The following is a 26,879-nucleotide window of genomic DNA, read 5'->3' as shown; positions in this document are numbered from 1 at the left end:
ACGCGCCGGCCGGCATCTTCATTCCTAGTGTGGGCACCTGGCAGTGACAGCTTTCGGCTTCACGGCCGGGAACCCACTGCGCATGCGCGAGCAGCGCGGCGCCGTACGATTGGACAGGCGCTCGCCTACAGGGAGGGGCTGCAATAAGGCGATTAAGCTATTCGCCTTACCAGCTCCTCGGCGGAAGGAGGAAGTGGGACAGGAAGTCCCACTCCTCCTGAAGCCCCCCTCCCCAAAAAAAAATACATGCCAAATGATCCAGGAGTGGATTAAGCGGAAGTTCCATTTTTAGGTGGAACTCCGCTTTAATACGTTCCCTTTATAATTATTATATTTTAGACTTTTCCCTTAGTTTTGACGTACTTAAGCCTGTCTACATTCAAAGACTTGTGGGGTCATTAATGCTGATGTCAGCCATAACAATTTAGAACATGAAAGCCCAATCAGAAAACCATATGGGATAACAAGAGTCCACCTCATTGGTTATATTACAGTCCACTTATTCTCCAGCCATGTTGGGATAGCTTAGATACGGGTCCACAGTGCTCCTTTCAGTACCATCCAGACCTGCACTATAGTCCGATCACTAATACTTTCAAAAGAATAATCTGATATAGCTACGAGTTTTGGAATAAATCCAGTTTCAGTGTCTCCCTTGGGATTAAACGTCATGGAGATGAGACGCCAGTTTGAGTCAAGCAAGGCTTGATAAATGTGCTTTTTGAGTGCAAGGATCTCGGCTGAATAGGTGTCCTCAGAAGGGCCCCAGCCCCATAATTCTCCGAGATGCAGAAGAGATTACTACCATGGAGAACTGAATGGAGATGGGTACATTATAAGCGAATTGTTCCGGGTCACTGGCCCGTATGGACCTCCTCTGAGGCCTGTACGGTGCTCAGGTACTGCCAACTGAGGGCCGCCAGTAACATGGCGCAGGACAGATATATGGGGGAAAAGCTGTGCCGGGACACCAGAGAGCCACTGGACAAACTCAACTTCCTGACAGTAGCCACAATGTTTTGTGTCCGCCCAGAAGATGGGTCCGTCATTGGAATCTTCTGGTAGATCTAAAAAGGAGGGGAAAAAAATATCACATTAAACCAGAAAAAAAAAAAAAAAAACTAACCACAAATCAAAAACATGTAAAAGAGAGATGATACGTAAAGATGTGCAGCCTGCACACAGTATACTGTAGGTTGACCGTTTTACCTGCCAAAAATATTTGTTCAGCCAATCCTATGATCCAGATACCCCTTTTACACTGCATAGCAAGATCTGGAACCTCCACAACAGTCAAAAAGTAAATCATGCTTAAGGTAATATCATGAGCTTGCTGGTTGTACAGTGAAGGAGCAGCAGCATACTGATGGGTCATCACCTCCTGTCAGTGAGCTTCCATTGTTAAACTGACAGAACTGCAACACTGCTTGACTGGCTACTAGTGTTGGCACCCTCTCTGCTATGCATGTTGTACAGGCAATTACAGTAGAACGACAAAGACAAATGCAGATGCACCACTGCTTTAGCTGTTCTTTTTTATTTATATCTACCTGATGTTATAGTGGTTTAAAAGGCTTAAGGTTTTTTTACCTTCATGCATTATAAGTAAAAATCCTTCTGGGTGCACCCCCCCCCCCTTATACTTACCTGAGCCCCATCTCGATCCAGCAATGTGCACAAGGGCAGTGGCTCTCCCAGGCATCTCTCTCTTCTCTCCTCGTTGCCTCACATAGCAGCATGAGCCATTGCCACCTTCTGGTGTCAATCACAATCAGTAAGCCAATGAGGAGAGAGCGAGGGCAGGGTCGAGCCGCGCTCCATGTGTGAATAGACACACAGAGCGTAGCTCAGGAGTGAGCCTGCTCAAGTGCCCCCATAGCAAGAGGCTTGCTATTGGGGGCATTCGGCAGAGGGGGGGAGCCAGGACCACCATCAATTTTTTACAGGATGTAATGCGCAGACAGAGTGGAAGATAAAATATCCATACCTCCTCCACGTACTGATACATGATGGCCCTAACAGCCTGGATGTTTGTGGCGTCCATCATCAGAGTCACAGCCTGGCCCTTCCGGATCTTCACCACTCCTTTAAACACTTGCTGGTTGTTGTAGCAGGCGGCCAGTGTGGCAATAGCCATAACCTAAAACGCACAAAATCTATTAATGCCAACACTTACACATACAATTGTACAGAGGCAATGATAATTAGAGAATAAGTAGAATACAGCAGTTAATTAGCACACAATGGAAAGAACTGAACAAGTAACAAACCTCATCCATGCACGTTTTAAAGGATCACATTTTCAGTTTTTTGTTTTTTTTTCACCCGTTTCCAGTGCAATATGGGAAAATGAAATCCTTGCAAGTTCTGTACATCTCTCCATGTGCTCAGATTAAGAGGTACATGGAGAGATGTACAGAACCTGCGAGGATTAGCAGCGGGAGGGTACACAGGTGACTGTGCTAACAGGTCCTTTTACGGACATATCTACTTTTCTTTGAAGTCCCATATACATATACTTTTTTGTGGGTGCCAGAGAGATCTGAAGAAACAGCGGAGACTGTGAAACACGTCATCCGATTGGGCGCCACGTCACTTCCGGAGCTTGCGTCCCATGCTGAAACGCACTTCCGGCCTTCGGTTTTCCGGACGCCACTGAATACCACGGTGTGCAAGCCAGCAAGCCCCCGGACCACCACAGAGGCTTCACCGCTGTTCCATCATCTAGCAGGTTGTCATCTCCATCACTGGGACACAACTCCTCTACACCATGGACCGCACAGTGACTCCGGACCCCATAACACTTATATGCCCGATATCATCTTCCCCTTGTGAGTAGCTGTTTGTTCTATTAACCACTTAAGACCTGGACCTTTATGCAGGTAAAGGACCTGGCCAGTTTTTTGCGATTCAGCACTGCGTCGCTTTAACTGACAATTGCACGGTCGTGCGACATGGCTCTCAAATAAAATTAGCGTAGTTTTTTTCCCACAAATAGAGATTTCTTTTGGTGGTATTTGATCACCTATGCGGTTTTTATTTTTTGCGCTATAAACAAAAATAGAGTGACAATTTTGAAAAAAAATGCAATATTTTTTACTTTTTGCTATAATAAATATCCCCAAAAAGATATAAAAAACACGTTTTTTTCCTCAGTTTAGGCCGATACGTATTCTTCTACCTATTTTTGGTAAAAAAAATATAAAAAAAATATCGCAATAAGCGTTTATCGATTGGTTTGCGCAAAATTTATAGCTTAAATAGGGGATAGTTTTATTGCATTTTTATTTTTTTATTTTTTACTACTAATGGCGGCGATCAGCGATTTTTTTCGTGACTGCGACATTATGGCGGACAATTTTGACACATTTTTGGGACCATTGTCATTTTCACAGCAAAAAATGCATTTAAAATGCATGGTTTACTGTGGAAATTACAGTTGCAGTTTGGAAGTTAACCACAGGGGGCGCTGGAAAAGTTATGTTTCACAACTGTAGGGGGGGTGTGGCTGTAGGAGTGATGTCATCGATTGTGTCCCCCTATAAAAGGGATGACATGATCGATGCAGCCGCCACAGTGAAAAACGGGGAAGCCGTGTTTACACGCGGCTCTCCCCATTCTTCAGCTCCGGGGACCGATCACTGGACCCCAGCGGCGATCGGGTCCGCGGGTCCCGGAGCATCGGACCGTGTCGAGGGGGCGAGCCGCGTGCGTGCGCCCGGCGACCCACGGCTGGGTACATGTACAGGACGTACATGTGCCCAGCCGTGCCATTCTGCTGACGTATATGTGCAGGAGGCGGTCCTTAAGTGGTTAATTTTTTTTTTTTACAAAAAATTAAAATTACTTCCCATTGAAGAACAAAGCTAACCCAAAACAGTATGGTTACCCTTTAATATAAAACAATACAATATGTTCTTAAATCATCACCAAAAATACATTACACTTTACATCTACCATTCAGTGTTAGATTGGCTCGCTCACCTGAGGGATTGCGCAGAAGTTGAACACACTTTGGTTTTGCAGTCTGGACAGGTACAGCAAAACGTCAGGCACATGTTGGAGGGCGTTGGTGATGAGCTCATTCAGACACTGTACGGCTGGCACAATATTTTCCGGCTTGGCAAGGTCCGACAGCTTCTTCCCATATTTACTCCACACCTGGTATAGGCAGAGCAACAAATATAGTTACAGTCAGGTTGAAAAAAGACACAAGTCCAGCCGCAAAAATAAAAAAATATATATCATACAATCCCATATACCCAATCCTATAGCCACAGTTTATCTCTAGAGGAAAGTGAAAAACCCCAGCAGAGCATATGAAATACTGGCCACTGGAAGACCTTCTTCCTACTGTGCCTAGGAGCACGGCATGCTCATTGCCCCCTCCAGTGCAAAGTCTGACCTGTCAAACACAGCTACTGATCCCCAACCAACGATCGGTAGCCAGTGGGACCAGCTACCAATCGTGTGATGCCACCCTGGGAATTCAGAACTTTAAAAAGTTCACTGGGGTGGGCAGGAAGGGGTTAAAATTTCTGACCTGCCTGTCTGTCTGTACTGAACACTAAGCTGCGCTCAGCACACTGTACAATTTCCGTAGCTGCAGAAAATTAATGAACATGACATCTCGGCCTGGCCAATCAAAATGTCCAAAGATCAATAACCTAGGACAGGCATGTCCAAAGTCTGGCCCGCGGGCCAATTGCGGCCTGAGTTCTGGTTTTGAACGGCCCGCCTGGTTATCTGGATATCTATCTATCTATCTATCTATCTATCTATCTATCTATTTATCTATCTATCTCTCTTTTGTGGCCCACAACGATCTCCCAGTGCCGGGGCCACAAAAGATGTATATGCTGGCTGCCTTGAAGGGGACAAGGAGGAGGCGGGACAAGTGCCGTGCATACAGGAGGAGAAATTCCTGTTTACGGGGGGCCTCTGTAATAGGGAGTCCCGTCTCCGGCGCTGCCATTGGACAACTGTTCTGTCCATCAAAGGAGGCGGGACTTTCTATGAAAGAAGGCGCCATGTAAACAGGAGACACTGTAGGTAATCTTTGGCGCTCGTCCTGCCCCCCTTGCTGTCCCCTCCAAGGCTGCACATGGATGGGCATCAATCAGGTTGCATTCCTGGCAATGGTGGGTGCTGCATTCCTGGCAATGGTGGGTGCTGCATTCCTGGTACGTGTGAGGCTGCAGATGGGCACTGACCCTTATTTTGCTTCACAGTTCTTTATTTAAAAAATAATTTTTTCCTGAAACTTCCCTCTTAAAGTTAAGGTGCATGTTAACTAGTTGCTGACCGCGCACCGTCATTATACGGCGGCAGGTCGGCTCTCTTGGGCGAAAGCCTGTAGCTATACGGCGGCTCTCTTTGCGGCCACTAGGGGCGCGTGCGCGCCGCCGAAACGGGCGCTCGTCCGTGACTCCCGTGCAGGTGCCCGGCGGGCGCGATCGCCGCCGGGCACTCGCGATTGCTCGTTACAGAGCGGGGACCGGGAGCTGTGTGTGTAAACACACAGCTCCCGGTCCTGTCAGGGGGGAAAATGCTGATCCTCTGTTCATACAATGTATGAACAGAGGATCAGTCATTTCCCCTAGTGAGGCCACCCCCCCTACAGTAAGAACACACCCAGGGACATACTTAACCCCTTCACTGTCAGTGGCATTTTTATAGTAATCCAATGCATTTTTATAGCACTGATCGCTATAAAAATGCCAATGGTCCCAAAAATGTGTCAAAAGTGTCCGAAGTGTCCGCCATAATGTCGCAGTACCGAGAAAAAAAAAAAACGCTGATCGCCGCCATTACTAGTAAAAAATATATATTAATAAAAATGCCATAAAAATACCCCCTATTTTGTAAACGCTATAACTTTTGCGCAAACCAATCAATAAACGCTTATTGCGATTTTTTTTTTTTTTTAAAGAAAAATATGTAGAAGAATACGTATCGGCCTAAACTGAGGAAAAAAATGTTTTTTTTTTTTATGTATTTTTGGGGGATATTTATCATAGCAAAAAGTAAAAAATATTAATGTTTTTCAAAATTGTCGCTCTATTTTTGTTTATAGCGCAAAAACTAAAAACCGCAGAGGTGATCAAATACCACCAAAAGAAAGCTCTATTTGTGGGAAAAAAATGACGCCAATTTTGTTTGGGAGCCACATCGCACAACCGCGCAATTGTCAGTTAAAGCGACGCAGTGCCGAATCGCAAAGAGTGCTTTGGTCTTTGGGCAGCAATATGGTCCGGGGGTTAAATGCCAATAAATACGGTATATGTAAATAATACGCCCAAGCTCATCTCTTTACGCACACACAGCCCCAAAGGCAAGAGAATTCTTGTTGGGCAGTGTATTAGTGCTCGAACAAACAAACACAAATTTTTATGGATCAAAGAATGTCAGGCAAAATGGTCGGCCCTCAAGCATGTTCACTTCATCAAATCTGGCCCCCTTTGAAAAAAGTTTGGACACCCCTGACCTAGAAGAAGACAAACATCAATGGCCAACAAGGGATCTCTGAGACACCCCAGCGCTGGAGTGAGGGCTAGTATACTTCTGCTTGTAGCGGTCACATTATATGACCCCTCCCCTCCCACAATGGGTATTTTAGATAGGAGAGGAGCTGGCTGTACTTGCCTCCTTCGGCCAGAACTCTCGGCTTTCCAACTGATCCTCCAGGTAATCGCGGATGATGTTGGTCTTCTGCAGGAACAGGCCCATGGAGTTGGAGAGCCTCGTGTCCTCTCCTACAATGGGGTCCTCCAGCTCAGATGCAGAGAACAGACGGGACAGGCCAATCCCCACCAAACCGGCTACATAGTGACAGTACTGTGAGGGAAAAAAAAGGGAGCACGTCAAAATCTGCAACAGTTATCAGTGATGTATAAAATAGAACGTTGGCTCAGCAGATCAAATACCTGAAGGTGATTTACATAGCTGCCTGGTGCAAGATGTTTTTTATGACATAATCAGGAACTCCAGCCTTGCACAGTTCTACAGGCTTCTCTGCTGTACTTAAATAGCTTTCTCAGTTTCCCTGCACACTGTGAGCATCTCACATTGTACATCAGAACCTAAAGAAAGTCAAAGAGCCCACCTTATTTCCTGGCTGGAAGATATCCAGTAGCTACATAAAGGATTGCGGCGCCTATGCATGACCCCCTCCATGCTTCTTGTCTCTCCCCCTGGTTAATTCTGTGCGGCTGATCAGATACTGCCTTACCTGCGAAAAGTATTACCCCCCTTTTTCTGCGCTGAGGTGGCTACCTCCCCACCAGTGCTCAGCCCTTTAGTAACCAGGCACCTGGAGCCTATTCAAGCCTAGGGGGGTGTTCAGAGGGACACTGGATGGGGTCTTGACACCTACCCACCATCACTGTTTACCAACAGACTGTGTCACAGCTAAACTTTTTTACCACTACACACAACGAGCACCTACCATATGCCCAGGAGGCTGGTTAGGTAAAAAGCTTTGTACACCTCTTACTCTACTACTAGCAGTCGGATCTACGTATTTTTGGGGAAATTCGATTGATCCACTTCTATGCTCCTGATGAAGCGTCCTGTACGCGAAACATGTTGAGTAAAAGCAAGATCTACCATTTCGCATATCAAACTCAGTTTCAAGCACTAAGTTTATACACACCCTCTGATGCTACCCGTTCTTATGTTATAAGCGTATCTGCATAACTATAAGCTTTTTTACCTTGTGTCATATGTACTGACATCATATGCTGATACTATACTGTTTCACAAAATTGTGTATACATTTTTCTTTCTATGTGTTTTTTTATAAATAAATATTTATAGATTTTTTACATTAACTACTTGTACTGCCAAAAGTCCACTTTATTAGTCCAGATCAATTTCCAATGCCACATTATCGGGACGTTGGTACATTAAAATAGGTGCATTCACAGTGATTAGTCGCCCTGTGTTTTTATGCAAATTTTGTCAAGACCCATTTAAAGATGTCGTTTATTATCAGAGATGTCATCATATCTCACCTTGTCCCATTCCAGTAAAGACTCCACATGCTTCTCCAGGAACTCCGCCATCCCCACCCCCATCTTTTGACAGATGTCAGCAATCACCTCCTGGTAGACCACAGCCAGGTTCCTGAACTCCAGGGAGATCTGATACCAGGAAGAGAACACAGCAGTTTAGAAACATCAGAAATCAGGGAAAAAAAAAAAGTCTCTACTAAATACTAGAGCCACAGGAAAAGCAGGAGGGGCACCTGGGACTTTACGGCAGAAGGTAATGGAGGGAGTTAGGATCCAGGGTTACAGTGTATGCCAGGGAATCTCTGAATCACATGCACATTTCCCCACTTTTAGCGGCCAATGCCGATTTCCTTGAAAAGGCCAAAAATCGGCTGATATATATTGTTTGACCTCTAGCTGTGACATAACACAATGTGGAAAAACTGAAGTGCTGTGAATACTTATGGATGCACTGTATATACATACACACACACACACACACACACACACACACACACACACGTATAATAATTGAATTCAGAACAATGACTTACTGTTGGGAAGTCCTCAAGCACCTGGCGATCCTTCTCTTTGCTGTCCTCGAACCTCCAGTCAGCTTCGTAGAGGAAGGTATGGAAGTTGTGCAGCATGGGGATCTTGGTTTCCAGCCCTATGGTCATGTCGTCCTCCACAGTGTCCAGAGCGCGCAGAACCAGATAGAAAATACAGACCGCGTGCCTGCGGAGAACAGAGAGCAGGCACTCAATGTGTGCAACCAATGTAAATCATCACTAGAACCATGGATACAGGCTAAGGGCCCATAGCGGCATGCTTGTGTCAATGGCTTTAGTTGGAGGCTTCCGAGATCATTTAAAAATTCACTGACTGGTATTACGGATTTGCAGATGACCTTCTAACCTACTCCAAGTAGATTTTTCATTCCTATAGACTTATGGGACATAGACTGTAATCCTGGTCCATCCCTGGGAGGGCTGTGGTGTGAGAATTATTTGCATAGCCTTATAATCACATGTCCACTTAAAAGTGGTTACAAAGGCAGATTGTTTTTTTACCTTCATGCGTTCTATGCATGAAGGCAAAAAAAAGAAAAGAATCTGTGTAGTTCACCCCCTAATACTTACCTGTGCCCCATCTCGGTCCAGCGCTGTGAATAAGAGCAGAATCGCTGCTCTCTCCTCTCACTGGACTTAGGAGGTAGCAGTGGGAGCCATTGGCTCCTGCTGCTGTCAATCACAGTCAGTAAAGAGGGAGCAGGGGGCGGGGCCGAGCTGCACTGACAATGGACACACACGGCACAGCTCGGGAGTGAGCCTGCATGAGTGGCCTCATAGAAAGCCACTTGCCATGGGAGCAAACAGCCAGAAGCACCAATAGGGGAGACCCAAGAAGGGGGAGGATTATGGCGCTTACACACGGTCGGATTTTCGGAGGTCGGATCACCTTGGATGTTTTTCCCCGATGGAATTCTGCTCAAGCTTGCACAAAAGTTCTCTGAACTTTCGATCGTCAAGAACACGGTGACGTACAACACTACGACGAGCCGAGAAAAATGAACTTCAATGCTTCCGAGCATACAGAATTTTGCGCGTCGGAATCGCTACTGACGAACGGAATTTCCGATACAAATTTTTTCTGTCTGAAAATTTGAGAACCAGCTGTTTTGTTGGTGGAAATTCCGACAGCAAAAGTCTGATGCAGCGTACACACGGTTGGAATTTCCGTTGAAAAGCTCACATCGGACTTTTCTTGTCCGAATTTCCGATCGTGTGTACGCGGCATTAGTGCTGCTCTGTGCAAAACCGCTGCACAGAGAAGGCAAGTAGAACATGTTTAGTATTTTATAAAAAGGTTACCACTTAATGACAACTGCACTATGAATGGGCGCCCTTTTGCGTTTTAGATTTATAGATTTCTGAGATAGGATGCTGTTGGTTTTCCCACCATCCAATTTTTTGGTTTGCATAAAAGAAACCTGTTTTTCTCTTAAATTTAGGACTAAAATAGGTTTTATAAATTCCAATACGGGATCAAGAATGTCCGTAATTAGATTTAAAAAAAATAAAACACTGGCATGTTACCAGCCAAGAACTTTTCCACTGCATAAAATCCACAGGACAGCGCCTAATCTTACATTTCTCCCTTGTTCTGCTGACAATCTTAAGTGTATTGCAAGTCCGGAAAAAGGACAAAGTCAACTACAGTACATGTGTGCACATTTTTTTTCCCCTCTTTAGGAAATGCTCAGCGCTGGCCGCCGCGCCCCAGGAGGTAGTCAGAGACTGCAGCCATACTGGAAGGGTTAGGCTGGACAGCCACACTATGAACAAATTGTAGCATTTATTGGAAAAAAAATAAAAAAAAGGGACAGCACTACAAGTCACAGCAAACACTAAAATAAAACCTGGCTGTTGACGCGTTTCGCACTGGAATTAGTGCTTAGTCATAGCTCAGTGCGAAACGCATCAGTGCCCAGGTTTTATTTTATTGTTTGCTGTGACAATTTGTTCAGAGTGCGGCTGTCCAGAGACATTGGGCTAGATTCACAGAACACTTACGCTGGCGTATCTACAGATACGCAGCGTAAGTGAACAAATGCGCCGTCGTATCTATGCACCCTATTCTCCTAACTAGATACGCCTGAATTTGGCCTCCATCCGACCGATGTAAGTCTCCTACGCTGTCGGCTCTTGGGTGCATATTTACGCTGGCCGCTAGGGGCGCTTCCATCGTTTTACGCGCCGAATATGTAAATGACCTACATACGCCTATTCACGAACGTACTTGCGCCCGTCGCTGTAATCTACGTAGTTTACGTAAGGCGTACGCCCGTCGTAAAGTTATCCCTGCTATAGGTGGCGCAACCCATGCAAAGGTATGGACGTCGGAACAGCCGTCAAATTTTACGTAAGTCGTACGTGAATGGGGCTGGGCGTAGGGGACGTTCACGACGAAAGCATTGAGCCGACGTATCTTAGGGAGTATATGCGACGTGATTCTGAGCATGCGTGCTCATGCGCCGTTCGATCGGCCCTTCATTTACATGGGGTCACGGTTAATTTAAATGTAGCACGCCCAATACCTGCCTATTTTGAATTAGGCGGGCTTACGCTGACCACATTACGCTACGCCGCCGCAACGTACGGGGCGAGTGCTTTGTGAATAAATGGAAGAAGAGGAATTATGGACTCCAATAAGATGTAAAAAAGTTTGCTTTGTGAATACTGCTCTGGGCTCTTTGCGCGCCGTCGGCGTAGCGTATATTCGATATGCTACGACAGAAAAACAATGCGTCGAGCTACCTGAATCTAGCTCATTGTTTTGTTCCTGCCTTGCCGAGTGCATTGCCTGCACCTGAGTTATCTGCTACGGAGGATCCCTCTTTCCATACGGAAAGGGTTCTTTCCTGGGCAAGTTATACACCTTATAAAGAAAACAGCCTGGAGCCACACTATAAGTGCCAAAGAACTGTGGGTTGGGCAGCAGGGGCTATACAGTTGCACATGGCACCACCCGAGCCTGCCAGTGTGCCAGCAAATCCTATTCATGTAACTAGCTTTGTGTGCTGCATGTCTGATGAGGAAGACTCTGAAATAACGGACATTCCTCCTATACAGGATGAAATGTAGTGAGCGGGCACAGTGTAGAGAGGATACGTGTGTACGGTCACACAGCGTACGTGCGCGGCACCCCATCATCTCTCTGCTGCATCAAGTACATTGAGCTTTAATTTGGCGTTGGCAACATTTTCCTTCGATTGCAGGAGAGGAGCCAAAAATAACACGCCACTGATGAGGCGACATCCCGGGAGGAGAAAGAATGGAAATAATGAGCAGTTTGCTCAGCGTTCCGAAATCCCAGGAACAGGACTGCTGAAGTGTGTGCTTTGTACCAAGTTCACACAGGCGGCTGAGAAAAATACAAGGCAATCTATGACTGGTGGTGCCCATGTCACACAAGCAACCCTTGTGGTCACTATGCAGCAGGGCAGCCACGTGACCCGGAGACAGCAGGGATCACTGTAGTAGCTGCAACTACTACAGCAATTCTCTGCTTCCACAGGGACCCCACAGGTGTGGAATATGTACACTTATGTTTTGGTCCGCACTGGAATCGGGTAAACACGGGTGCTCAGATTCATGCGATTCAATTTCACAGTTCACACTGCGATCTGAGAAGAGATTTGAGGGTGTCATTAACTTTATACTGACACCCACAGCAGGGGAGATGTGAAGCGGGAACCTGCACAGGAATCACGGTAGTTCCAGCATTGCACCATTGTGAACCGAGCCTTACTGCTAAGTGTTGTACGGTACAACCGATATGTGTGCTTTACTGCGTCGCTGAGCGTTGTACGGTACAACCAATATGTGTGCTTTACTGCGTCGCTGAGCGTTGTACGGTACAACCGATATGTGTGCTTTACTGCATCGCTCAGCGTTGTATGGTACAACCGATATGTGCGATTTACTGCATCGCCGAGCGTTGTACGGTACAACCGATATGTGCGATTTACTGCATCGCTGAGCGTTGTACGGTACAACCGATATGTGCGATTTACTGCACCGCTGAGCGTTGTACGGTACAACCAATATGTGTGCTTTACTGCACCGCTGAGCGTTGTACGGTACAACCGATATGTGTGCTTTACTGCACCGCTCAGCGTTGTACGGTACAACCGATATGTGTGCTTTACTGCGCCGCCGAGCGTTGTACGGTACAACCGATATGTGTGCTTTACTGCATCGCTCAGCGTTGTACGGTACAACCGATATGTGTGCTTTACTGCATCGCTCAGCGTTGTACGGTACAACCGATATGTGTGCTTTACTGCATCGCTCAGCGTTGTACGGTACAACCGATATGTGTGCTTTACTGCATCGCTCAGCGTTGTACGGTACAACCGATATGTGTGCTTTACTGCATCGCTCAGCGTTGTACGGTACAACCGATATGTGTGCTTTACTGCGCCGCCGAGCGTTGTACGGTACAACCGATATGTGTGCTTTACTGCATCGCTCAGCGTTGTACGGTACAACCGATATGTGTGCTTTACTGCACCGCTCAGCGCTGTACGGTATGCTGCCTGCCACGCTGCCTGCCACCAGATGCAGTTTGTCACTTGCCACGGTGCCTGCTACCAGATGCGGATTGTCACTTGCCACTAGATGCGGATTGTCACTTGCCACCAGATGCGGATTGTCACTTTCCATGCTGCCTGCTACCAGATGTGGATTGTCACTTGCCATGGTGCTTGCCACCAGATGCAGCTTGTCACGTCGCCTGCCACCAGATGTGGATTGTCAATTGCCACATCATCTGCTATCGCGCCTGCTACCAGATGCAGCTTGTCACGTCGCCTGCCACCAGATGTGGATTGTCACTGCACTGGTGGCAGCACTGGTCCATTTAGCATAGAGGCAGGCCTCTGTGCAGTGGTTGGTTCTAAGTAAGGGCAGGAGAGCGATGATGTGGGGAAGGCGGTGAGAGATGATGTCGACATTGAAGAGGCCCGCGCTGTGAGGGTCGGAAAACCGGTGATGCTGAGCGGGTGGATGAATTTCTCTGCACGCCCACCAGCTTCTCTCATCCGCCCACCTGATTCCCATGCCGCCCGGTTGCAGAGAGCCACAGCACATTAAACTTTGACAATAAACAGCCCCCCCTCCCCCCCCACGTTCACACCGGTGTGACGTGTCATGCGATTTGACAGTTCCAAAACGCATGACAAGTCGCCCCCTATTGTTGGCAATGGAACCATTCAAATCAGTGCGACTCCAACTTTGCGGTGCCGCATCGATTAAAAAAAAAAAAAAAAAAAAAAAAAAGGTTGCTGCACTATGTTTTGCGATTTCAGGTGCGACTTGTATACACATCTGTACATGAAGTGGCACAGATGTCAGCCAAATAGCACCAATCAAGTAAAGTCGCACAATTTCAAAGTAGCATCAATGTGAAGCAGGGGTTAAATCTGGAAGCCGATTGGTTTCTGTACACAGCTGCACCAATCCCCCCCCATGTCACTGTCGGCCTGCACCCCATGCAAGGACATTTCTACAAGGGTCAGGATATCACATCCAATGACCGGAGGATCACAATGACTCTGATCCCAATGTCACCATCGGCGTGCAGAGAATGTAGAGAGTAAACACGCGGCATGCAGTGGGAGGAGCCGCACACAAATCAGCCCAGCACTGGCGAGATATGGTGTAATACGACACACCAAAATATCACCCCTCCCCCACAGGTCACTGTACTACACACAGACTGCTACTACTGTGCACAGGGCTTGAGGGGGGGAAAAAAACAATTGTCGTTAGTGACTCATTAGAGACATCCTCATCATCTCTTACCAATATATATATATTTAACCCTTTAACGCCTGCCAAACATGGAAATATCACTTCTGGGTGGACAGATTTTATATCTCCAGCAGGGAACTGGAAGGTCAATGACCTGATTGTGCTGTCTGGCAGGGGGGGGGGGGGGTCAGAGCCTGGGAGGGGGGGGGGGGGGGGGGGGGGGAAATCACAGATGACGGTTATGTATCCCGTCCTTGCAGTTTCCTGGAAAACAACTTTAACCTGCCTAAGCCTATCTCTGACATTTGTTGCTTACAAGTTAAAATCCGTCATTTTTGCTGGAAAATTACTTAGAACCCCCAAACATTATATATTTTTTTTAGCAGAGACCCCAGAGCAGTGATGGGGAACCTTGTTGGCACCCCAGATGTTTTAGAACTTACTTTCCCATGACGCTCAGCGACACTGCACGAGCATCATGGGAAATGTAGTTCCAAAACACCTGGGGTGCCAAGGTTTGAAATCACTGCCCTAGAAAATAAAATGGCGGATGTTGCAATATTGTGTGTCACGCGGTATTTGCGCAGCGGTCTTTCAAATGATTTTTTTTTTAAATACACTTTCATCAATAAAAAAAAAAAAAATTGAAAAAATAAAACAGTAAGTCAGCCCAATTTTTTGTATAATGTGAAAGATGATGTTACGCCAAATAAATAGATACCCAATATGTCATGCTTTGAAATTGCACGCACTTGTGGAATGGCGACAAACTACGGCACCTAAAAATCTCCATAGGCGATTTGTTTTTAGAAAATATATTTTTTTATTATTATTTAATTTTCTTCACAGTGTCCCTTTATAAAAAATAAAAATGATATATATATATAGATATATATATATATATATATATATATATATATATATATATATATATATAAAATAAATCTGATTTTTTTTTTTTTAAAAAGGGACACTGTAAAGAAAATTAAATAAATAATAAAATATTATATATATATATATATATATATATATATATATATATATATATATATATATATATATATATATTTTTTTTTACATTGCCCCTTTAAAAAAAAAAAAAAAAATCTGATTTGTTTTCATTATATATATATTTTTTTTTTTTTTTTTTTTTTACATCGTCCCTTTAAAAAAAAAAATTAAAAAATCTGATCACTTTTATTGCCATCACAAGGAATGTAAATATCCCTTGTGACAGTAATAGGTGGTGACAGGTACTCTTTATGGAGGGATCTGGGGACTAAAAGACCACCAATCCCTCCTTTGCACGTCAAAGTATTCAGAAAAAATAAAAAAAAATCTGAATACTGTATACCGTATTTATCAGCGTATAACACGCATAGGCGTATAACACGCACCCTAACTTTAAGAGGGAAGTTTTAGGAAAAAAAACTTTCCATAGCCCCCTGCGTATAACACGCAGGCACAGTTTACCCTCCATTTTTAGGGTAAAAAAGTGAGTGTTATACGCCAATAAATACAGTATATATTTTTTTTTTTAATCGGCAGGAAATGTCTGGCTATGAGCCAGGAAGTGAAGGGAAATCTCCTCAATGAGGACACCAATTCTGGTGATAACCAGGGATTCCCTCACTTCCTGTTTGGCTACGGGACAGGAAGTGAAGGGAAATCTCGCCAATAAGGACACTAATTCAGGTTACAACCAGGGATTCCCTCACTTCCTGTTTGGCTACGGGACAGGAAGTGAAGGGAAATCTCGCCAATAAGGACACCAATTCAGGTTACAACCAAGGATTCCCTCACTTCCTGTTTGGCTACGGGACAGGAAGTGAAGGGAAATCTCCCCAATGGGACATGGATGGCAAAAAAAAAAAAAAAAAAACTGACAGGGGTTATGACTTTCACTTCCTTAAAAACGGAAAAGAAAAGTTTTGCTTTAAGTTCTAATCTAAGCTATACGGTTCCAACTTTGATAGGAGAGAGGGGGAAGGGCTGTGTACCTCTGAAGTATGGAATTCTCTGTAAGCTGATCTTTAACCCTCAACTCCATTTCACTAGTTCTGGTGACAGCCAAAGATTCCTTCACTTGGAGAGATTTCCTTTCACTTCCTGTTTTGGTTCTGGGACAGCAAGTTAAATTGGAATTTCCCCAATGGGGACACTAAATCTGGTGACAAGCAAAGATTCCTCCACTTTGGAGAGATTTCCTCCCATGTCCTAATGTGGCCATGAAACAGGAAGTTAAGGGAAGTTCCCCCCAATGGGGACACCAATTCAGGTCATTCCTATCACTTGGGACTAATTCTGGTGACAGGGTGAACGATTTCCTCTCATGTCCTGTTGTGACTATGGCACAGGAAGTGAAGTGCAATATCCCTAACTAATTCTGCTGACAACCAGAGGTTCCATCACTTTCCTCACTTCCTGTTGTGGCTTTGGGACAGGAAGTGAAGGAAAATCTCCCCACTGGGGTTCCATCACTTTGGAGGGATTTCCTCTCACTTCCTGTTTAGGCTATGGGAAGGGAAGCCTCCCCAATGGAGACACTAATTTTGGTGACAACCAAAGATCTCTTCACTTCGGAGAAATTTCCTCTCATGTTCTGTCCTAGCGATAGGACAGGAAGTGAAGGGAAATCTCCCCAATGGGGACACAAGTTCAGGTGACAACCTGGGGGCTCCCTCACTTTGGAGGGATTTTCTATGACTTGAGATACCAATTCTGGTGACAACCAGGGATTTCCTCCAATGTCCTGTTGTGGCTATGGGACAGGAAGTGAAGGGAAATCTCTCCAATGAGGACACAAGTTCAGATGACAACCTGGGGGTTCCCTCACTTTGGAGGGATTTTTTCCAATGTCCTGTTGTGGCTATGGGACAGGAAGTGAAGGGAAATCTCTCCAATGAGGACGCTAGTACAGGTGACAAGCAAGGGGTCCCTCAATTTGGGGGGGGGGGGTGTCCTTTGACTTGAGGTCGCCAATTCTGGTGACAATCAGGGATTTCCTCACCTTGGAGGGATTTCCTCTCACATCTTGTTGTGGCTATGGGACAGGAAGTGAAGGGAAATCTCCCCAATGGAGACACACGTATAGATGACAAGCAAGGATTTCCTATGACAACCTGGGGGTTCCCTCACTTTAGAGGGATTTCCTATGACGTGGGACACAAAGTCTGGTGACAACCAGGGATTCCTTCACCTTGGAGGGATTTCCTCTTGCCTTCTGTTGTGACTATGGCACAGGAAGTGAAGAGAAATCTCTCCAATGGGGACACAAGTTCAGACGACAAGCAAGGGGTTTCCTCACTTTGGAGGGATTTCCTATGACTTGAAACACCAATTCTGGTGACAAGCAGGAATTTCCTCACCTTGGAGGGATTTCCTCTCACATCCTGTTGTAGCTATGGGACAGGAAGTGAAGGGAAATCTCCCCAATAGCAACACTAGTTCAGATGACAAGCAAGAATTTCCTATGACTTGAGGCACTAATTCTGGTGACAAGCAGGGAATTCCTCACTCTGGAGGGATTTCCTCCAACATCCTTTTCTAGCTATAGGACAGGAAATTAAGGGAAATCTCCCCAATGGGGACACTAGTCCAGGAGACAAGCAACGGGTTCCCTCACTTGGGAGGGATTTCCTATGACTTGGAACACTAATTCTGGTGACAAGCAGGGAATTCCTCACTCTGGAGGGATTTCCTCCAACATCCTTTTCTAGCTATAGGACAGGAAATGAAGGGAAATCTCCCCAATGGGGACACTAGTTCAGGCGACAACCTGGGGGTTCCCTCACTTTAGAGGGATTTCCTATGATGTGGGACACAAAGTTGGGTAACAACCAGGGATTCCTCCACCTTGCCTCCTGTTGTGACTATGGCACAGGAAGTGAAGGGAAATCTCCCCAATGGGGACACTAGTTCAGATAACAAGCAAGGATTTCCTATGGCTTGAGACACAAATTCAGGTGACAAGCAGGGAATTCCTCACTCTGGAGGGATTTCCTCTCACATCCTGTTGTGGCTTGGAGACAGGAAGTGAAGGGAAATCTCCCCAATAGCAACACTAGTTCAGACGACAAGCAAGGATTTCCTATGACTTGAGGCACTAATTCTGGTGACAAGCAGGGAATTCCTCACTCTGGAGGGATTTCCTCTAACATCCTTTTCTAGCTATAGGACAGGAAATGAAGGGAAATCTCCCCAATGGGGACACTAGTTCAGGCGACAACCTGGGGGTTCCCTCACTTTAGAGGGATTTCCTATGATGTGGGACACATAGTTGGGCAACAACCAGGGATTCCTTCACCTTGGAGGGATTTCCTCTTGCCTCCTGTTGTGGCTATGGAACAGGAAGTGAAGGGAAATCTCCCCAATGGGGACACTAGTTCAGACAACAAGCAAGGATTTCCTTCGACTTGAGACACTAATTCTGGAGACAAGTAGGGATTTCCTCACTCTGGAGGGATTTCCTCTCACATCCTGTTGTGGCTATGGGACAGGAAGTGAAGGGACATCTCCCCAATGGGGACACTAGTTCAGGTGACAAGCAACGGGTTCCCTCACTTGGGAGGGATTTCCTATGACTTGGAACACTAATTCTGGTGACAAGCAGGGATTTCCTCACTCTGGAGGGATTTCCTCTCACATCCTTTTCTAGCTATAGGACAGGAAATTAAGGGAAATCTCCCCAATGGGGACACTAGTCCAGGAGACAAGCAACGGGTTCCCTCACTTGGGAGGGATTTCCTATGACAAGCAGGGATTTCCTCACTCTGGAGCGATTTCCTCTAATATCCTGTTGTGGCTTGGAGACAGGAAGTGAAGGGACATCTCCCCAATGGGGACACTAGTTCAGGTGACAACCTGGGGGTTCCCTCACTTTAGAGGGATTTCCTATGATGTGGGACACATAGTTGGGCAACAACCAGGGATTCCTCCACCTTGGAGGGATTTCCTCTTGCCTCCTGTTGTCTTGGAGACAGGAAGTGAAGGGAAATCTCCCTGATGGGACAACTGTAGCAAAAAAACAAAAACAAAATAAATAACTGACAGGGGGTCATATTATTTTAACCAAAAATAAAAAGTTCTGCCTTCAGTAACACTAGATGGTTCCAGCTTTGATGGGAGTGGTGGGGGGAGGGGGGTGTGCCTCCTAAAATGTTCCTCCGGACAATAACAAGCATTTAACTCCTCGCAGTGCAGAGGAGCCCCGCCCACAAGGGTAGTTTTCCAATGCTGAGGGTGTCGCAGTACAAATAGCGAGGGGTGGGGGGGGGGTCTAGTCCTGTCAGGGAGGGGGGGGGGGGTCTAGTCCTGTCAGGGGGGGGGGGGTCTAGTCCTGTCAGGGGGGGGGGTCTAGCTCTGTCAGGGGGGGTCTAGTCCTGTCAGGGGGGGGGGGTCTAGTTCTGTCGGGGGGGGGGGGTCCTAGTCCTGTCGGGGGGGGGGGGTCTCGTCCTGTGGCACTCACCGGAGCTCCCCGTCCAGGGCCTGGATGACGGCGGCGAAGCTGCGGCTGGTCTCATTCAGGTACTTGTAGCAGGTCCTCAGGCTGGGGCTCATGTTGTCCTGTCGGGGTAAAGAGACGGCATGAAACCTGCAGAGGGGGACATTGTGGGGGGAGAAGCACTTGTGGACGGTGCGGCCTTCCCTCAGCCCCCTCTCCTGCAGCCTGCTGACAGTCAGCAGAGACCTCTGTCCGCTGGGCTTCTGGGCCGGGGACAGGCACAGCGTCCTCTTGAACAGAGAGGCCGCCACCTTGCAGTTGGCACTGGCCATGGGGAGAGAACGTCTCCTCCGGGGACAGAGTCAGGAGTGGCGCCCCCCGGCAGGGCACAGGGGAAGGTGAGTGTGCATGAGAGAGAGAGAGAGGGGGGAATCACAACACACCCATGGGGCCCCGCCCCCTCCCCAATGTTTTCATGCTCTGTGGGCGGGGCCACACATCTCCCCATATTAACCCTTCGCTCACACACACACACACACACACACAACAGCTGCTTTGTTCTACAGACACAAGTAGAAGTTTGCTTTGAGCGTTCGTACAGAGAGACAAGAAACCTGTTTGACGTGTGCCGAGGACTGCCGCCCCTCTGAAAAGCGACCCATGCCTGGATTGCTTTTCAGAGGCGAAAGGTTGCAACACGGGCTTTGCATGCAATTGCTGGCTAACCCCATAGACATGCATTCCGCCTGTCACCCAAAAGACTCATTTTGTTTGCGCAATTTTACCACAATTTGTCTTTTGGATGACAGACATCCCGCGATTTTGTTTGCATGATTTTACCGCGATTTGTTGACAAGCGTCTGCGATTTTGTTTACACAATTTTACCATGATTTGTCTTTTGGGTGACAGGCGTTCCGCGATTTTGTTTGCATGATTTTACCACAATTTGTCTTTTAAGCGACAGGCGTCCCGCGATTTTGTTTGCATGATTTTACCGCAATTTGTCAACAAGCGTCCGCGATTTTGTTTGCACAATTTTACCACAATTTTTCTTTTGGGTGACAGGCGTCCCACGATTTTGTTTTGCGTGATTTTCCCACAATTTGTCTTTTGGGCGACAGGCATTCCGCAATTGTGGTAAAGTCGCGCAAATAAAATTGCAGGACGCCTGTCGCCCAAAAGACAAATTTTGTTTTCGCAATTTTACTGCTTTGTGTCTTTTGCGTAACAGGCGACCTGCGATTTTGTTTGTACGATTTTACCGCGATTTGTCTTTTGAGCGGCAGGTGTCCCACAATTGTGGTAAAGTCGCGCAAACAAAATCGCAGGATTCCTGTCCCTCAAAAGACATTTTTTTTTTCGCAATTTTACCGCGATTTGTCTTTTGGGTGACAGGCGTCCCGCGATTTTACAGCGATCTGTCTTTTAGCAAACAAGCGACCCGCGATTTTGTTTGCGCAATTTTACCATGATTTGTCTTTTGAGTGACAGGCGTCCTGCGATCTTGTTTGCGCAATTTTACCGCAATTTGTCTTTTGAGTGACAGGTGTCCCGTGATTTTGTTTGCATGATTCTACCGCAATTTGTCAACAGGCGTCCCGCGATTGTTTGCGCGATTTTACCACGATTTGTCTTTTAAGCGACAGGCGACCCACGATTTTGTTTGCATGATTTTACCGCAATTTGTCAACAAGCGTCCGCAATTTTGTTTGCGCAATTTTACCATGATTTGCCTTTTGGGCAACAGGCGTCCCACAATTTTGTTTGCATGATTTTACCGCGATTTGTTAACAATCGTCCATGATTTTGTTTGTGCAATTTTACCACAGTTTGTCTTTTAAGCGACAGGTGTCCCGCAATTTTACAGCGATCTGTCTTTTGGGTGACAGGCGACCCGCGATTTTGTTTGCACAATTTTCTCACGATTTGTCTTTTGGACGACAGGCGTCCCGCGATTTTGTTTTGCGTGATTTTCCCGCAATTTGTCTTTTGGGCAACAGGCATCCTTGAATTGTGGTAAAGTCGCGCAAATAAAATTGCAGGATGCCTGTCGCCCAAAAGACAAATTTTGTTTTCGCAATTTTACCGCGATGTGTCTTTTGCGTGACAGGCGTCCCGCGATTTTGTTTGCACGATTTTACCGCAATGTGTCTTTTGGGTGCCAGGCGTCCCGCAATTGTGGTAAAATCGTGTAAACAAAATCGCAGGATGCCTGTCGCCCAAAAGACAAATCCCGGGACAAGGCTACATTTCCACTATTGCAACCCTAACGTCATGCGATTTAGAATGCCGCTTTGGAGTGCGACTTTGATGCGACTGAGTGCAGCTTTGATCCAACTTTACAGTCTCGGGATCAAAGTCGCACCCAAGTAGTGCGGAACCTTTTCAGAATCACTGCAACTTTAAGTCGCAAAGATTGGGTGCCATTGAAATCAATGGGCTACGACTTGTCATGTGACTTTATGTGTCACAAGTCGCACTAGTGGAGACGGAGCCCAACTGCGCACACAAAATTGTAGGACGCCTGTCGCCCCAAAAGACAAATCGCGGCAAAATTGCGCAAGGCTACGTTTCTGCAAGTGCGACTTGTCATGCGACTTTGGACTGCAAAGTCACATGACAAGTCGTACCCCATGATTACCAATGAGTTCTGTTCATATCTGTGCGACTTCAAGTCAGTCCCTGCACTACTTTGATGCGACCCGATCCATAGATCCATGCGATCCAATCAGATCATTCACCTCTCTGACAACTCAGCTTTGTGTCACCAAACTGGAAAAAGACACCAAAGAGATGCTCTGCAGGCAGCCCATGGGAGTCTGTGATTGGATGGTGAGGAGTCCCTGCCCTGGAACCAGCATGCCCATAACAAGGTGAGCTATGTCACCCCTCCCCCCCACACACATACTACTTCCATATGACCTTCCCAGCTCTGCCTGCTACACAGCGACCAATCACAGGGGCTCAACACCGTCATCAGGGGAGCTGGGGGCATTGAAACCAACATGACAGGTATACAGGATAGCACAGGATAGGCCAAAGGGGGATATATACACATCATGTGATTACAGGATAGCACAGAGCAGATCAGAGGGGGGGAATAAACATGACATGTATACAGAATAGCACAGGGCAGATCATAGGAGGATATACAGGACAGATCTGAGGGGGGGGGATACACATGACAGGTATACAGGATAGCACAGGACAGATCTGAGGGGGGGTCTATACATGACAGGTATACAGGATAGCACATGACAGATCAGAGAATTATATACACATGACAGGTATACAGGATAGCATAGGACAGATCAGAGGGGGGGGGGGTCTATACATGACAGGTATGCAGGATAGCACAGGACAGATCAGAGGGCAGATCTATACATGACAGGTATACAGGATAGCACAGGACAGATCAGAGGGGGGGGTCTATACATGACAGGTATACAGGATAGCACAGGACAGATCAGAGGGGGGGGGGGTCTATACATGACAGGTATACAGGATAGCACAGGACAGATCAGAGGGGGGGGTCTATACATGACAGGTATACAGGATAGCACAGGACAGATCAGAGGGGGGGGGTCTATACATGACAGGTATACAGGATAGCACAGGACAGATCAGAGGGGGGGGGTCTATACATGACAGGTATACAGGATAGCACAGGACAGATCAGAGGGGGGGGGGTCTATACATGACAGGTATACAGGATAGCACAGGACAGATCAGAGGGGGGGGGTCTATACATGACAGGTATACAGGATAGCACAGGACAGATCAGAGGGGGGGTCTATACATGACAGGTATACAGGATAGCACAGGACAGATCAGAGGGGGGGGTCTATACATGACAGGTATACAGGATAGCACAGGACAGATCAGAGGGGGGGTCTATACATGACAGGTACGCAGGATAGCACAGGACAGATCAGAGGGGGGGGGTCTATACATGACAGGTACGCAGGATAGCACAGGACAGATCAGAGGGGGGGGATCTATACATGACAGGTATACAGGACAGATCAGAGGGCAGATCTATACATGACAGGTATACAGGATAGCACAGGACAGATCAGAGGGGGGATCTATACATGACAGGTACGCAGGATAGCATAGGACAGATCAGAGGGGGGGGTCTATACATGACAGGTATACAGGATAGCACAGGACAGATCAGAGGGGGGATCTATACATGACAGGTACGCAGGATAGCACAGGACAGATCAGAGGGGGGGGTTTATACATGACAGGTATACAGGATAGCACAGGACAGATCAGAGGGGGGGTCTATACATGACAGGTACGCAGGATAGCACAGGACAGTGTAGAGGGGGGGGGGGGTCTATACATGACAGGTACGCAGGATAGCACAGGACAGATCAGAGGGGGGGGGGTCTATACATGACAGGTATACAGGACAGATCAGAGGGGAGATCTATACATGACAGGTATACAGGATAGCACAGGACGGATCAGAAGGGGAAGGGGGGGGTCTATACATGACAGGTACGCAGGATAGCACAGGACAGTGTAGAGGGGGGGGGGGGCTATACATGACAGGTATACAGAATAGCATAGGACAGATCAGAGGGGGGGTCTATACATGACAGGTACGCAGGATAGCACAGGACAGTGTAGAGGGGGGGGGGGTCTATACATGACAGGTACGCAGGATAGCACAGGACAGATCAGAGGGGGGGGGGGTCTATACATGACAGGTATACAGGACAGATCAGAGGGGAGATCTATACATGACAGGTATACAGGATAGCACAGGACGGATCAGAAGGGGAAGGGGGGGGTCTATACATGACAGGTACGCAGGATAGCACAGGACAGTGTAGAGGGGGGGGGGTCTATACATGACAGGTATACAGAATAGCATAGGACAGATCAGAGGGGGGGGGGGGTCTATACATGACAGGTATACAGGATAGCACAGGACAGATCAGAGGGGGGGGGGGGTCTATACATGACAGGTATACAGGATAGCACAGGACAGATCAGAGGGGAGATCTATACATGACAGGTATGCAGGATAGCACAGGACAGATCAGAGGGGGGGTCTATACATGACAGGTATGCAGGATAGCACAGGACGGATCATAGTGGGATATACATGACAGATAGATATACAGGATAGCACAGGAGAGATCAGAGGGGAGATCTATACATGACAGGTATGCAGGATAGCACAGGACGGATCAGAGTGGGATATACATGACAGATATACAGGATAGCACAGGAGAGATCAGAGGGAGGTATACAGGATTCACTTACCTGCTCCGTCTTGGTCATCACCGCATGGTAGCCGCCCATCTTGAACCTGATGAGGTTGTAGATCTCCTCCGGATGGCTGAGCGACTTCAGGAAATCCATGGCCGGGGATGATGCGCTCTGCTCGGTCACAGCATCCACACACGTCCCGCTATACTCGCTAGCTGCCGGTCTTTAGCCCCGCCCCAGCTGTCAGCTCTGGCCAATGGCTTCTCTGCTCCATAGTGGACTGACGGCTGCTATAGGACAGACACTCGTCGGACCAGCAGCTGCCAACCAATGAGCGGGGACCTGTTGCTGGGGTGACGCCTCGCGCTAAGCAGGGATTGGCACAGAGAAAACGATGACGCCTGTAGGGAAATGAGATGGGCCGCGCCGAAAGCTTTCACCATGGAAACAGGATCAGGGGGCGTTCTGTGACGTAGAGGGAATGATGGGCCCTGTAGTCCCACGCGCTCGTGTATGACAAATGCTGTTGCGTAGCAACCAGGTTCCCTCGTACAAAGCTGGTAATGTGGTTGCTATGGGAAACAGCTTACAAATTAACACCAGCGAGTGTGTAAGTGATTATCCTGTGGCCATTGTTCCTTCTGGAAATGCTGGCTGCCTGGCTGTCATCCACAGCTGGAACTATTATATAAATCAAGGAAGTGAGAGGCTCTGATCTGCAAACTCAGTGATGGTGTCACCGCTGTATGAACACCTGAGGATCAGCATGACAGCCAGGCAATTGGTATTTCCAGGAAGACCAATGGTTGTGTCTGGAGCCTGGCCCTTAAAGGGACCTTCGCCTGGAACTCACAAATAAAGGAAAAGCCTTTGCTGCAGAAGACATCATGAATGTTCCCTTTTAGACGCTTCCTTCTTTCCATTTTGTTATCATTCTTTTATTTCTTTTTCAGTATTTGGTATCGGCTATTCCAACATTGTGCTGGGCGGTCAGAGCCCCGTCCACGTACCAGTCCGGATCACTAATCCAGCGCCCGCCCCGCCGCCATCTTCTTAGACCTCATTTACACTTGTGATACCCACCAGAAGAACGTTGCTGCCAATCAGTGCCCATCGGTGCTGCCAATCAGTGCCCTCCAGTGCTGCCAATGTGTGCCCACCAGTGCTGCCAATGTGTGCCCACCGGTGCTGCCAATCAGTGCTCTACAGTGCTGCCAATCAGTGCTCTACAGTGCTGCCAATCAGTGCCCACCAGTGCTGCCAATCAGTGTCCTCCAGTGCTGCCAATCAGTGCCCTCCAGTGCTGCCAATGTGTGCCCACCAGTGCTGCCAATGTGTGCCCACCGGTGCTGCCAATCAGTGCTCTACAGTGCTGCCAATCAGTGCTCTACAGTGCTGCCAATCAGTGCCCACCAGTGCTGCCAATCAGTGTCCTCCAGTGCTGCCAATCAGTGCCCTCCAGTGCTGCCAATGTGTGCCCACCAGTGCTGCCAATGTGTGCCCACCGGTGCTGCCAATCAGTGCTCTACAGTGCTGCCAATCAGTGCTCTACAGTGCTGCCAATCAGTGCCCACCAGTGCTGCCAATCAGTGTCCTCCAGTGCTGCCAATCAGTGTCCTCCAGTGCTGCCAATGTGTGCCCACCAGTGCTGCCAATCAGTGTCCTCCAGTGCTGCCAATCAGTGTCCTCCAGTGCTGCCAATCACTGTCCTCCAGTGCTGCCAATGTGTGCCCACCAGTGCTGCCAATCAGTGCCCACAAGTGCTGTCAATTAATGCCCACCAGTACTGCCAATTAGTGCCCAGCAGTGCTGCCAATCAGCGCCCACCAGTGCTTCCAATTAGTGCCCACCAGTGCTGCCAATTAGTTCCCACCAGTGCTGCCAATCAGTGC

General features: G+C 47.4%; 1 protein-coding gene across 2 annotated transcripts; it reads right to left on the bottom strand.

Moving 5' to 3' along the window:
* Window positions 1–264: 264 nt before the first annotated feature.
* On the bottom strand, window positions 265–25,224 carry LOC120936188 (squalene synthase-like). 2 transcript variants are annotated; one of them, XM_040348354.1, is made up of 8 exons: window positions 25,042–25,224; window positions 19,782–19,879; window positions 8,549–8,732; window positions 8,016–8,144; window positions 6,646–6,837; window positions 3,985–4,161; window positions 1,988–2,140; window positions 265–1,067 (listed from the first exon to the last, which is right to left on the bottom strand). In XM_040348354.1, the coding sequence occupies exons 1-8, from the start codon at window positions 25,138–25,140 to the stop codon at window positions 855–857; spliced, it is 1,245 nt and encodes a 414-aa protein (XP_040204288.1). In that variant the 5' UTR covers window positions 25,141–25,224; the 3' UTR covers window positions 265–854. The 2 variants fall into 2 exon arrangements, with proteins under 2 accessions (XP_040204288.1, XP_040204287.1); XM_040348353.1 differs by lacking the exon at window positions 25,042–25,224 and having other exon boundaries at window positions 19,782–20,184.
* Between the last annotated feature and the right edge of the window lie 1,655 nt (window positions 25,225–26,879).

The sequence above is a fragment of the Rana temporaria genome, chromosome 4, assembly GCF_905171775.1.
Source record: "Rana temporaria chromosome 4, aRanTem1.1, whole genome shotgun sequence".
Lineage (NCBI taxonomy): Eukaryota > Metazoa > Chordata > Amphibia > Anura > Ranidae > Rana > Rana temporaria.
Note: the sequence above shows the minus strand (reverse complement) of the source record. Positions and strands in the feature narration are given on the sequence as shown.

Coding starts and splice junctions, on each gene's coding strand:
- LOC120936188 (XM_040348353.1), bottom strand. CDS start 20,089: ATGGCCAGTGCCAACTGCAAGGTGGCGGCCTCTCTGTTCAAGAGGACG. Junction 8,145..8,548: donor TGCTTGAGGACTTCCCAACA/GTAAGTCATTGT, acceptor TCCTGGTATCAG/ATCTCCCTGGAGTTCAGGAA. Junction 1,068..1,987: donor TGTATCAGTACGTGGAGGAG/GTATGGATATTT, acceptor CCTCCTTTTTAG/ATCTACCAGAAGATTCCAAT.